The 13229-nt window shown below is 42.6% G+C and overlaps 2 protein-coding genes across 3 annotated transcripts in view; one reads left to right on the top strand and one right to left on the bottom strand.

Moving 5' to 3' along the window:
- cacna1sa (calcium channel, voltage-dependent, L type, alpha 1S subunit, a) overlaps positions 1-8898 on the bottom strand; it is a 50985-nt gene extending 42087 nt beyond the window's left edge. The window contains exons 1-8 of one of the 2 annotated variants that reach the window (XM_057059004.1): positions 8579-8898; positions 8307-8412; positions 7781-7920; positions 4939-5081; positions 4665-4817; positions 2793-2998; positions 286-389; positions 45-190 (exon numbers count right to left, since the gene is read on the bottom strand). In XM_057059004.1, coding sequence (XP_056914984.1) covers positions 45-190; positions 286-389; positions 2793-2998; positions 4665-4817; positions 4939-5081; positions 7781-7920; positions 8307-8412; positions 8579-8766 — 1186 coding nt within the window. In that variant the 5' untranslated portion in view covers positions 8767-8898. Of the gene's footprint in view, positions 1-44; positions 191-285; positions 390-2792; positions 2999-4664; positions 4818-4938; positions 5082-7780; positions 7921-8306; positions 8413-8578 lie in introns of those variants that run through there. The other variant, XM_057059005.1, reaches the window with a different exon arrangement.
- lamtor3 (late endosomal/lysosomal adaptor, MAPK and MTOR activator 3) overlaps positions 1-13229 on the top strand; it is a 205572-nt gene that overhangs the window by 77616 nt on the left and 114727 nt on the right. The window lies entirely within an intron of this gene.

Genomic DNA, 13229 nt, shown 5'->3' with positions numbered 1-13229 from the left:
AAAAATATATTATTTTTAGGTTGAGTATATTGTGGTTTTCTTACCATGGCTCTCTTGTTCATTGTCTAAGACCTCAGCCTGAGTGATCCATTCCATATATCCTTTCAGGTCCTCATCCAACTGTTGGGTTTCCCTCAGCTTTTGAAACTCTCCACGTGACTTTGCTTTCTCACGCTCTTTTGTAAACTCACTAATGGAAAGCAAAACAATTTATTGATTTAATTTTTAAAATTGTCCTGAAAAAAGACACAGACAAGAGAGGAGGTGAAAAACATGTTTTCCTACCCACTGAGTACACCAAGAATCAGGTTGAGAACAAAAAAAGAGCCAACCAGGATGAGTGTGGTGAAGTAGATCCAAGGCCATTCCATTCCAATGGCATCATTTACCTGTCAGATTGTTAATATAATAACACATCCAAGACATATTCAATTGTTAATAAGAAATGCAGATGTAAAAACAAATCATTTGGAAATAACTTTATAACAAAAAAGTATCTAGATGCCTGACCATCATACCAAGGAACTGGTAATGACTGTAATGTAATCCAATGTAATAATGTTTAATAATGATAAAAATGTATATAATAATTTCCAGTCAGACAGCTAAGAGTTGTATGTCTGTGGTCATCCATGTCATGGTAATTGTGGTTGTTGAATGTTAGCAGCTGGACTGTTTGAATTTCTTGAAGATGTTTCACCTCTCATGCAAGAGGCTTCTAACTGACTGTTTAGAAGTTACAGATAATTATACTCTTCAGGTGCCATTAACACATTTTGACATTCAGTCACCTGGTTGTTGGTTGCTTCATTCCTAATTATGTGGCTCATTGAGAATTCCCCTGACACAATGAGGTTTGTTAGTTTAACTTGTAGCCAGGTGTGAATAGCCTCTTCTCCTCCTGGGGATGCAGTTAAAACCAACAACAATACAGGGACCTTGTGGAGAGTTTTGTCAGGTGGAGCAGGGAGAACCTTCTGCAGCTCAACGTGACCAAGACGAAGGAGATAGTGGTGGATTTCAGAAAAAGCAAGTCCCCACCCTCCCCAGTCTGCATTAGTGGGAAAGATGTGGAAATAGTCCCATCTTACAGGTTCCTGGGTGTCCAGCTGGACAATAAACTGGAGTGGTCCACAAACACCGATGCTGTTTACAAGAAGGCCATGAGCAGACTCTATTTCCTCAGGAGACTCAGGTCCTTCAGTGTTTGCAGCAGGATGCTCCACATGTTCTACCAGTCTGTCATGGCTAGCACCATCTTCTTTGCTGCAGTGTGCTGGGGTGCAGGCATTAAAGCAAAGGATGCTAACAGACTCAACAAACTCATTAAAAAGGCAGGGTCTGTTGTTGGCTGTAGACTTGATAACTTGGACGAGGTGGTGAGGGACAGGATGGTGTTGAAACTGCGGACAATCATGGACAGTCCCTCCCACCCCCTCCATAACACAGTGGACAAACTGAGGAGCAGCTTCAGCAACAGACTCCTGCAGCCTCGCTGCTCTAAGGAATGGTACAGGAAGTCATTCCTGACGTCCGCCATCAGACTATATAACTCATCCAAACCCAGCCAATAACAACAACTGTGTAATGTTCATGTTGTAATTTTATTTCTAATTTATTCTATATTTATGTATATATGCTTATAATGCTTATAATATGTATATATTATATTATGTATGTGTATATATATATATATATATATATATATATATATATATATATATATATATATATATATATATGCTTATAATATATGCTGTATATATGCTTATAACATTCTAATCTTATCTGTATTTATTTTTTCTGTCTCTTTACTCTGCATACGCTGCTACTATAATTCAATTTCCCCACGGGGATGAATAAAGTTCATCTTAATCTTAATCTTAACCAGGTGACTAAAGCGCAAATATGTGTTAATGGCTTCTGAAGACAAAGATTATCTGGATCTCCCAAACACTCAGAACTGATGAAACCTCTTGGTAAGCGGTGAAATGTCTTCAAGAAATTCAAAAAGTCCAGTTGCTACATTTAAAGTACCAGAATAGCTAAGAGGCTCTCAGCATCCATCAAATCCAGGCGCGACTATCATAATTTGATGCAATTTTCATTTTGCAAACCTGATTGAACATTTCCTACATTTTGTTGAGATGTGCAAGAAATATATAATAAAGGCTAGGAAAAAAACACATTCAGCAAGCACAGACCACCAAGCAGGCAATCTCCTTACATATTTTGACTTACACCTGTTGTATATTTCTTATATAAGCATTAAAGGTGGTATTTGTGATCTTGTACGAGATCACAAATAGATCACATCCATTAGTGTAAAAATCAATGTTTAATTACATTGAACTTTCTCATTTTTTGTCTACGCTCCACCATCAGAACAGGAGGCATGGCGTATTTGAGAAAATTTCCTCTTCCTTTTAATTTTGTCTTCATGTCAAAGGCTGTGTTGCCCTTTCCTTATATTCACACAGGCATTAACCCACTTCCACAACCACCTTATGTGTTTGTACACCTCCTGTACCCCTAGTGTTCTTTTGATGTTGGTAGGGCTGTCAGCTAATGGATCAAGGGGATATCTCGACGATTTGAAGCAAAGATAAAAGAAGCCATGCAAGACTACATAGTGCACTTTTACTATAAAGTTACATTATCATAGTGTGTTGCTTTATGATCACAGTCATTTATGATCAAACTCCTTTGTCTGCCAAAATTGTATTGCTTTAATTCAATAATAAAGAACAATTAAACAGACAGAAAATCAGACTTTTCCACTCTAGACTTACCCAGTAGAGGACATCGGTCCAACCCTGTGTGGTGATACACTGGTAGACAGTCAGCATGGAAAAGCCCAGGTTATCAAAATGGGTAATGCCCTGGTTTGGGCCTGGCCACCCAATTCGACATTCAGTGCCATTGATTAGACAGCGGCGACCATTGCCAGCTTGGGCACATGGAGCTGGTTTCTCATTTTCTACTGTAGCAATAATGTCTGAAAGACAAGACCTGAATGTTTATATATGTAAGGCACCACAGTGATATACTTACATCGTACATACCTCATTAGTTATATATGCACACCACTATTTTAATTCAGATAGTATTTCTCAGTCATATTTAGTGTACCATACTCTGTGGAAAAAGCTCCAAAAGCAATTATGGAAAAGATTCTGTTTACTATTTGATGTTGAACACCATGCACTGGAATAGAATTTTCATAGTGTACCAATAGGTGTGAGCAAACCACTGGCATGCAAAAAAGCAGGAGTTCTCAGATTTAAAGGACCCATATTATGCTACATTTCTGCAAGAAATATTTTACAATCCCCCCGAGAACATCTATTTTAAGTGTGTGCAAGAAAATTTCTCTCAGATTAGGTTTATAGCACATTTCTAAAACCTCTTAGCTCTACTTAGGACAGTCTGTTTGGGTGCATGTGTAGCTTTGAAAGCAAATGAGCATGAGCTGCTGCTTTCCATGCACCCTCCTGAGGGCTGCAGTTCCATGTACTTGTGGACATCCTCCCCTGTCATCACTGAAAGAATAAAATTCTGTCCTTGTTAAGTGTGCTGGCAGGCCATGCAATGAGTGTGTGTCCATCTTAATTTCAACAGTCAAATGTTTCAAACATAATATATGTGTGTATGTACGTACACACACACACACACACACACACACACACACACACACACACATATATGGACGAATTTAGCTGATGTATAAAATGTGAGTAACCTTTTCGTATGCTCAGCATTCATATGAATGTGAAGAAGCACTTACTGAGGCACACAGTAAAGCATTTTGACTTGACATTTATAAGTAAAGGTAAGACCATAATGACTTTTTAAAATTAAAAATGCATTACATGACCTAGTTTGGTGTAAAGAAGTCTGATATAAAATCTGAAACATAACCTGAGCCAATGGAGTATAATCTACCTAAATAACATTCTGATGGAGATAGTGTCTCCCCACCCATGACCGTCATTGAAATTCTTTATTTGGGCTTTTTCCACATCAGAAGCATTAAAATGTAAAATTTAAGCTTGTAAAATGTAACATCTTCCAGAAATGTAAGTGTGTAAATTTTCACAAGATTTAGTATAAACACTGTAGGAGAAATGGTTAGTTAGAAATTAAGCTTATTTCAGGTTTCAAAGAATCTTCCCACTGAAATTAACATGGTAGGCAATAGGACAAGTGAGCAGACATGTCAGGAAACCAGCTAGTTTTGCTGATTCCTCATCAATTTAATGTTTATAAACAAAAATGTGTTAAAGAATGTGTTAAAAATGTGTGTTAAAGCGATTCATTCGAATAAATTTGATCGATTGTCTCCAGTAAGGCCAGAGGTTTGGCCAATGCATTTGTCTGTATTTCACAACTTGCCATAAATTGTGTGAGGGCTTGAGCTGTTATATAGGTTTGGAGAAATGCTGAGAGAATGCACTGGCATACAACTGTAGGGGTCTCCACAGACTGTTTCATGTGAAAATTGAGTAAAAGTGCATTTTGAATTATGGGACCTTTGATAAAGAAGGTAAAATTTTTGTTAATATAACAAAGAATACCGATTCTACTCTGTTTTACATCACAATTGTTAGCTTCCACACTGGTGCATTAATGTGCAATACTTCCTGTTGCAGTTGATACTGAACTTGTGCCAATGTAGTAGCAGGTCTTGTGCATTTTGCACTTGAACAGCTCCAATCCCATAATGGAGTAAATAGTAACCATGAAAAAAACCAACAGTGTGATATGAAAGAGGGGCAACATGGACTTCAGAATGGAGTTCATCACCACCTGTAGGCCTGAGGATGCAGTAAGATAGTGAAAAATGTGATGTGTCAAATGTTAAACTTGTAAGTCAAGTGAAAACATCTATTGACAGAATCATTATTTATAAATGGTAAATGGCTAAGAGCTACTAACTGGGGACTCCAGAGACTAGTCTGAGTGGACGAAGGACTCTGAATGCTCTCAGAGCTTTCATGTCAAAACCACCACCCTTATCTCCTATCGAAGCCTCCACCCCACTGATGTGGTTAATGGCATCCATGGCAACAGTGAAGAGACTGGGAGAAAAGACAAAAGTATACAGAGCATGACATATTTTTGCTATGATGATTCAATTAGTTCTCAGCATATTTTTCCACAGGGAGGTTGCTATACAATCCACTTTTATACAATTTGCCTCACATGGTAAATCTACTATGAATTATACTTGTTATATACAGTATTTCTGTAAAAAGTGTCAAGAGTCCAGGTTCACTAAAATGAATATCTCTATATCTCTCTCCCTTACTGTTCTATTGATGTTAACGCAATCTGGCACAGAAGGGTTAGGAAATGGTAACACAAGGTAAGGAGCAGTGACAGTCAGAGCAGATCAGTGGAAGGGGTAGTGATGTTGTTTATCCCCCAACAATGAATTCAGAGGCACAGAGGTGAATCCTTCTTCCACACAAAGCTCAACTCGTAGCGAGAGAGTCTGGCTGCATCTTCAGTGTGAGGTAAAGAAAACCATTTGTTTCTTAAATCTAGAGCATATTTTGGTTTGGCCTATTCTTTATTCATAGCATTCAAAATTAACTCACGCTCACACTACCGAAGGAATGGGCTTTGCTGCTGATTTATTAGCACATGTATGTCTTTGTGCATGTAATTCCTGATTTTGACTACTCGTCATACACATTTTAAGCCCAATTGTTCTTCCGAGGACCCAGAATAATTACAGATTGTAATTATTTGTAGCTTTTGCTCAAAATATATGTTGACAAATGTTAACAAAATAAGCATAAATTATTGTTAAGAAATGCTTTGTAACCTGTGGCATTTAAAACTGAGGGACAAGATAGGAAAAAAACCCTACCTTGTTTGTTGTGAATCACACCTCTGTGTGTTAGTGAGGCTATGGAAGGGGAGAAGCTACTGAATTGAAACATACTAAACTAACTACGAAGTTAGATGATATTTAATCCACACATTATTCCATAATTCAATTATACTATGGAAGCTTGATTAAACATTAGATATGACTTTCTTTTGTGTGGATTAATTTGAATCCAGGTACCCTGTTGCTTTTTCGGTATATTGTGTTACTCTGTTACTATATTGTGTTACTCTGTTCCTCTTTATATTGTTTTATTGTGGAAGCATTTTCACTGTTTTGCAATTCTTGTACTAATTCTTATTATTCCGGTTTCTTTTTCATGCCGATATTGATCACTTTGAATTTACTGTAGTGTACTGTTTAATATATAATTCCTATAGTTGTAATTTTACATACAGTATCTGTTGCATATTTGATTTTGTTAAAAGTTAGACAAAAGCATATATTTTAATTTAGGAGTCCCGAGTGTTTCCCTCTCCCCCTCCTTGTCTGTGTCTCTTCTATGTTTCCTCTGTCTGTTTATTTCCGAGCTGGGCGGAGCAGCTTCCAGACCCTCCCCCGTCAGGCGATCGACGCACACCTGGAGCCCATCTCCAGCTAATCACCCACACCTGCCGTCCATTTAATAAGCCTTGTCCACATCTCATTCTTCACCAATTTGTTGTTAACCCCCTGTGGTACAGCCTGGCTCCTAGAAGTTTGAATTCTAGTTGGCTTCATGATTCCTGTTTCCTGCGCTTATCTGATTGTTCATTTCTCCCACAGATCACCCAGCTCGGATGCCTGTTTGTGCTGCCCAGCCCACTCCTGTTCGATTGTGATTCTTCTGCCGCCTGCACCTCTTGGTTTCTGTCCTAAAAACCTTGACAGTAAACAAATCCTTGCTCCAACTCCAGTCAGTCATGTGTGTTTGCTTTTAGGTTCTATAATCATGTCTGCAGAGCTGTAACAGAACGAATCAGCCAATAAATGGACCCCACGGATACACAACGCGCTGTGTCTTGCCAGGCAGCCCTACTAGGGCAACATAGACAGCTGTTACAAGCCCTGGTTGAGAACAGCACCCAGGTGGCCAAGGCAATGGCTGATCTGAGACAACAGGTCGCACTCCTTGTGGGCTCTGCTCCGCAACCTGCCAGTCTCACTGCCAGCACCATCGGCACATCCCCGTGGATCCCCAGCACTCACATCTGCGACCCGGAACCATTCCAGGGGGACCTGGACAAGTGTCGGGGATTTCTCCTCCAGTGCCGTTTAGTGTTTCAACAGAAGGTGCAGTTGTTCAATAACGATTTAGCCAAAGTGTCTAGTTGGTCTGTTACGACCCAAGGCGCTGCTGTGAGCACAGGCAGAGAGTTCCCACAGCCGCCTGGAAGCCATGTCTTATGCCGAGTTGGAAGGAACAATATAGAGGGAGGGAAGCCTGAAGGTGGTCTATGACTGCCCAGACCACTCCTGGGACACGGCTACGCGCCTACTATCCCTCCCCCAGGGAAACTGCTCCGTAGCAGATTTCTTGGTGGTGTTCTGGACTTTGGCGGCGGACTTGGGGTGGAATGAACAATAACTGTATAACTATGATCTGAAAACAGATCCTAGAAAAATAATGAAAGAAAAAGAAAAAAAGCTAAATAGATAGAGATGCACAAACACAACTGACAAGGGGGAATTAAATGAATGGTTTGCTGTAGGAACAGGAACACAAAAGTTTGGGATTTGGAACCCACCGCATTGTTAGCAGCCTTACTCCCAGCATTTTCTAACAATTTCATACCACATCACATTCATTACCATGGCTTAGGTGCATATGCCACATTATATTTCTTGAATCTCTACAAATGCTGTAGCTTAATAAATAAATAAATAAACAATTCTGCTTACCCCACAGATACACAGACAAAATCCAGAATGTTCCAGCAATTTCTTAAGTATGCATCTGCATGAAATAGAAATCCATATGCAACAATCTTCAGGAAACACTCTACAGAGAAGATGATGAGGAAGATATACTCCAGACTTTCCTATAAAACACAAGAAATAGCTTATTTTCAAAAGGTGTTATTTGTAAATAAACATATGTTTGACCAATTATTTTTGAGGTTGACAGACAGACAGACGGTGTGCATCTGTATGAGATTTTGTTGCATAAAAATAACTGTTTATTTTATTTTGGTAACAGACTAAATTTTTTGTAAATACCCTCTATAGTAAAATATTCTACCCTTTGACAAAAGTAAATATTGTTTATTTTGTAAAGAATATTTGCCTTTGATCAAAGGTTACAATACCCCACATTATTATTTTATAGCTTATTCCACCCTCATAAAAATATGCGGGTTATATGTGTACATGTGTAATTTCAAAAAGGTTATCAGACAAAACCATGGGCATAAGCAGAGTGACGTACCAAGTTACTGTTTGTGTTGTTGCTGTCTTCCTCAGGCATGGGCAAGTACACTGCAAGAGCTACGCAGTTGGCAAAGATGGCGAGTAGAATTATGATTTCAAAAGGTCTGTGAGTAGTTCATTGGAATCTTACACACAAAAATGATTAATCATTTTATATCATACTAAAAAACAGAAATGAAAAATCTCACCAAAAGAAAAAAAAGAAACACTAATCATGTAATGAATTTGAAATATATGGGGATAATTTCCCAGAAATAAGTATCAGGATACTTCCACTCCACAATACTGAGGCATGCCTTGCGGAAAGGATTCCTCAATGTCAAGAAGAGTAGAGACCGTGCAGGCCTTGGATTGCCACCCGTAGCCATCAACTTCTTTAGTTTTTCCTTCTGTTTCCTCTTCAGTGTATCCTCATCCATGATATAGGATGACAATGGCGGACTGCTATTCCCCACCATTGTGGCTTCAAATAAAACTGTACACACAAAGTTCACTTTAAATTAAAAGCAGTATTCTAAAACAAGTCTGCGAGTTTGACAGTCTTGTGTGCTCATTTGCAGCCCTCTCTGTCTAACAGTGATCATTTCATAATGCACTGTCTCATTTTTGGAATGGCAGCTGTCCCCCCTCCCCTTGTAATGGATTGGTTTTCATTGCAGCTGTTTGTTTGAGAGAATAAATATAGACAATGAGCCTGGGTGTCAGGCTGTCTAAAATTAACCTTCAGTCCTTTTACAATGTGGAGGAAAGTTTGAGGACTCAGAGCCTGAGGGAAGCTTTTATCTATAAAGTTAATAACAATGCCCCGAACACTATGAACTACAGCTACACCCTACCTGGGATGTTGACTTAATGGTTAAAATGGTAGCTTTTCCAATTTAATGCTTGTTTGAAGCAAGGTAGCAGTCCTGGTGAACTTTTATTGTTGTGTGATAGAAAGCATCTTTAGAAATGGTGTGACAGTCTGATATGTAAGCTGTACTATCGCTGAGCACAAGGCTCTGCAGCAGGTGCTGAAAACTGGCCAACATATCACAGGGACCCCACTTCCAACCGTCGCTTCTTCTGAAGTGCTGCCTGCGTCGAGCATGCAGCATCTGTAAGGACTCCTCCCACCCCACCCACAGACTGTTCTCCCTCCTGCCCTCGGGTAGGTGCTTCAGAACCCTAAAGACAAGGACCAGCAGAATGAGGAACAGCTTCTTCCCCAGAACTGTGTCCTTGCTGAATTACAGCTGACCCCCCATACACCACTCCATATCTCACTGCACTACATTTACACAACACCCTAGCTTAGTATCCCACGTAGCTACAGTTTAAACTTATTTATGCACATTTTTGCACTTGAGTTTATTTTTTTATCTGTGCATTCCTAATTTATCAGTTGCACGTTTCCTCTAGCCTTATGTAAATAGTCTCTGTACCAGTAACGTGCGGTCAGGGGAGGCAGAAAAAAGAAAGTGTACATAAATAAATATTAATATTTTCCACTAATATGTGTTAAAAATGCATTTGTGTATGACTACACATTTCTGCCATTTTATTGCCGAATTTGAGTTTTTCCCAATCAAATCCAGGGCAGAAACCCGGGGTGAGGCAGGGGCAAATTGTGCCTCAGGTCTGACTGCATGATCCAATACAAACTGGGTTGCATGACGCGTGCCAGTTTTTGTTCCTCAGCATATTGCTAATATGAACTTCACAGAAATAGTCGTTATACACCATGACTTTCTGCAGTCCACGTAATGTCTTTTATGGATGTGTGAGAGAACTATTCCTGCTGATCGCACAATAAAGTGCAGATAAAAGTCAGCAGGTGAGGCAGGCAATACTCTGCCTCAACTCAAGTGGGTGTACGCAAGCTGACAGCTGCTTTCTCGCTGCAGTGCTGGCTCATTTTAAAAGGCAAACTTTATTAAAATTTATTGAAGCACCAGAATTTATCCATCCATCCTCTACCGCTTATCCGGGGTCGGGTCGCGGGGCCAGCAGCCTAAGCAGAGAGGCCCAGACTTCCCTCTCCCCAACTACTTCTTCCAGCTCGTCTGGGGGGATCCCCAGGGGTTCCCAGACCAGTCGAGAGACATAGTCTGTCCAAAGTGTCCTGGGTCTTCCTGGGGGCCTACCAGAGGGACATGCCCTGAACACCTCACCAGGGAGGCATCCAGGGGGAATACTAATTAGATGCCCAAGCCACCTCATCTGGCTCCTCTCAAAGCGGAGGGGCAGCGGCTCTACTCCGAGCTCCTCCCAGATGGGAGAGCTTCTCACCCTATCTCTAAGGGAGAGCCCAGCCACCCTACGGAGGAAGCTCATTTCGGCCGCTTGTACCCGTGATCTTGTTCTTTCGGTCATTACCCAAAGCTCATGACCATAGGTGAGGCCTTTTGGCTCAGCGCTCTCTTCACCACAATGGACTGGTGCAGAGTCCGCATTACTGCGGATGCCGCACCAATCCGACTGTCGATCTCCTGCCCCATTCTTCCCTCACTTCTGAACAAGACCCCGAGGTACTTGAACTCATTGACTTGGGGCAGGATCTCCTCCTTGACCCGGAGAAGGCACTCCACCTTTTTTGGTTGAGAACCATGGCCTCGGATTTGGAGGTGCTGATTCTCATCCCAGCCGCTTCACACGCGGCGGCGAACCGATCCAGTGATCGTTGGAGGTCATGGGCCGATGACGCCAACAGGACCACATCATCTGCAAAGAGCAGAGACCCGATCCTGAGGTCACCAAACTGGACCCCCTCAACACCATGACTGCACCTAGAAATTCTGTCCATAAAAGTTATTAACAGAATGGTGACAAAGGGCAGCCCTGGCAGAGACCAACCCTCACTGGAAACGAGTTCAACTTACTGCCAACAATGCGGACCAATATCTGACACCGATCATACAGGGAGCGGACGGCCCGTATCAGGGGGCCCGAAACCCCATACTCTCGGAGGACCCCCCACAGGAGCCCCCGAGGGACACGGTCGAATGCCTTCTCCAAGTCCACAAAACACATGTGGGCTGGTTGGGCAAACTCCTGTGCACCCTCGAAGACCCTGCTGAGGGTGTAGAGCTAGAGCTGTCCACCATTCCACACCCAGGACGAAAACCACATTGCTCCTCCTGAATCCGAGGTTCGACTATCCGGCGGACCCTCCTCTCCAGTACCCCTGCATAGACCTTACCAGGGAGGCTGAGGAGTGTGATCCCCCTATAGTTGGAACACACCTCCGGTCCCCCTTCTTAAAAAGAGGGACTACCACCCCGCTCTGCCAATCCAGCGGCACCGCCCCCGATGACCACGCGATGTTGCAGAGTCGAGTCAACCAAGACAGCCCTACAACATCCAGAGCCTTAAGGAACTCTGGGCGGATCTCATCCACCCCTGGGACCTTGCCACCGAGGAGTTTTTTGACTACCTCGGCAAATTCAGCCCCGGAGATATGAGAGCCTGTTCCCAAGTCCCCAGGCCCTGCTTCCTCACTGGCAGGCGCGTTGATGGGATTGAGGAGGTCCTCGAAGTATTCCTTCCACCGATCCACAACATCCTGAGTTGAGGTCAGCAGCACACCATCGCCACTATACACAATGTTGACAGTGCACTGCTTCCCCTTCCTGGTGGTCCAGAATCTTTTCTAAGCCATCTGGCAGTCGTTCTCCATGGCCTCACCGAAGTCTTCCCATGCCCGGGTCTTTGCCTCGGCAACCGCCGTAGCTGCATTTCGCTTGGCCTGCCAGTACCTATTCTGCTGCCTCAGGAGTCCCACAGGCCAGTAAGGCCCAGTGCGACTCCTTCTGCCATGACAGGCACCAACCCTCACAATGCGTTTGGGTCTGCCGGGTCTGTCTGGCATCCTTCCCCACCATCGGAGCCAACTCACCACCAGTTGGTGATCAGTTGACAGCTCTGCCCCTTTCTTCACCCGGGTGTCCAGAACATGTGGCCGCAAATCCGATGACACAACCACATAGTCGATCATCGATCCTAGAGCCTAAGGTGTTAACAAGGTGTTTGTTATGGACAATCTGAGACGAACACAGAAGTCCAATAACAAAACACCACTCAGGTTCAGATCAGGGGGGCCGTTGTTCCCAATCACACCTCTCCAGGTCACACTGTCATTGCCAACGTGAGCGTTGAAGTCACCCAGGAGGACGAGGGAGCCCCCAAAAGGAGCACTCTCCAGCACTCCCTCTAAGGACTCCAAAAAGGGTGGATACGCTGAACTGCTGTTTGGGCCATAGGCACAAACAACAGTCAGGATCTGTCCCCCCACCTGAAGGCGAAGGGAGGCTACCCTCTCATCCACTGGGGTAAACTCCAATATGCAGGCACTGAGCTGGGGAGCAACGAGAATTGCCACCCCTGCCCGTCGCCTCTCACCTTCGGCAACTCCAAAGTGGTAGAGTCCAACGCCTGGTTCCAGAGCCCTTGCGTCGAGGTGAGGCCGACTATATCTATTTGGAACTTCTCAACCTCATGCACCAGCTCAGGCTCCTTTCCCATCAGAGAGGGTGCATTGTGTGTTGGGTAGCGGTCGAAGGCAGGGACCTTGGCGGTCTGATTCCCGGCTGCAGAAACTGGCTCTAGGGACATAGAATGTTAAAGTTTGAAAAATAACAGAAATTTTTACTGTTGGTCAAAATTAAATTTGTGCTGCATACATCTCTGCACTTTAATCTGTTTACAGTATATATGAATTTCTTATGACACAAGATGGGTGCTCTATACATAGCTATAAAAGAAAGTTCTTTATAGGACAAATATGTCCTGTGTATATGTTTGTGTTGGTTTGTGAGTGTAATTGAAAGAAGAATGCTGATGCGATATGAAGCATTATCAGTATTTGTATGCTGTTGGGAAAATGGTGAAACAAGATGCTTTTTTCAGTTCTTAGATTCGTACATCTGACTCTTGAGGAGTC

This window comes from Takifugu flavidus, chromosome 16 (assembly GCF_003711565.1).
Source record: "Takifugu flavidus isolate HTHZ2018 chromosome 16, ASM371156v2, whole genome shotgun sequence".
In the NCBI taxonomy this organism is placed as follows: Eukaryota; Metazoa; Chordata; class Actinopteri; order Tetraodontiformes; family Tetraodontidae; genus Takifugu; species Takifugu flavidus.
The sequence above is the reverse complement of the archived record's forward strand: the minus strand, read 5'-3'. Positions and strand labels throughout refer to the sequence as shown.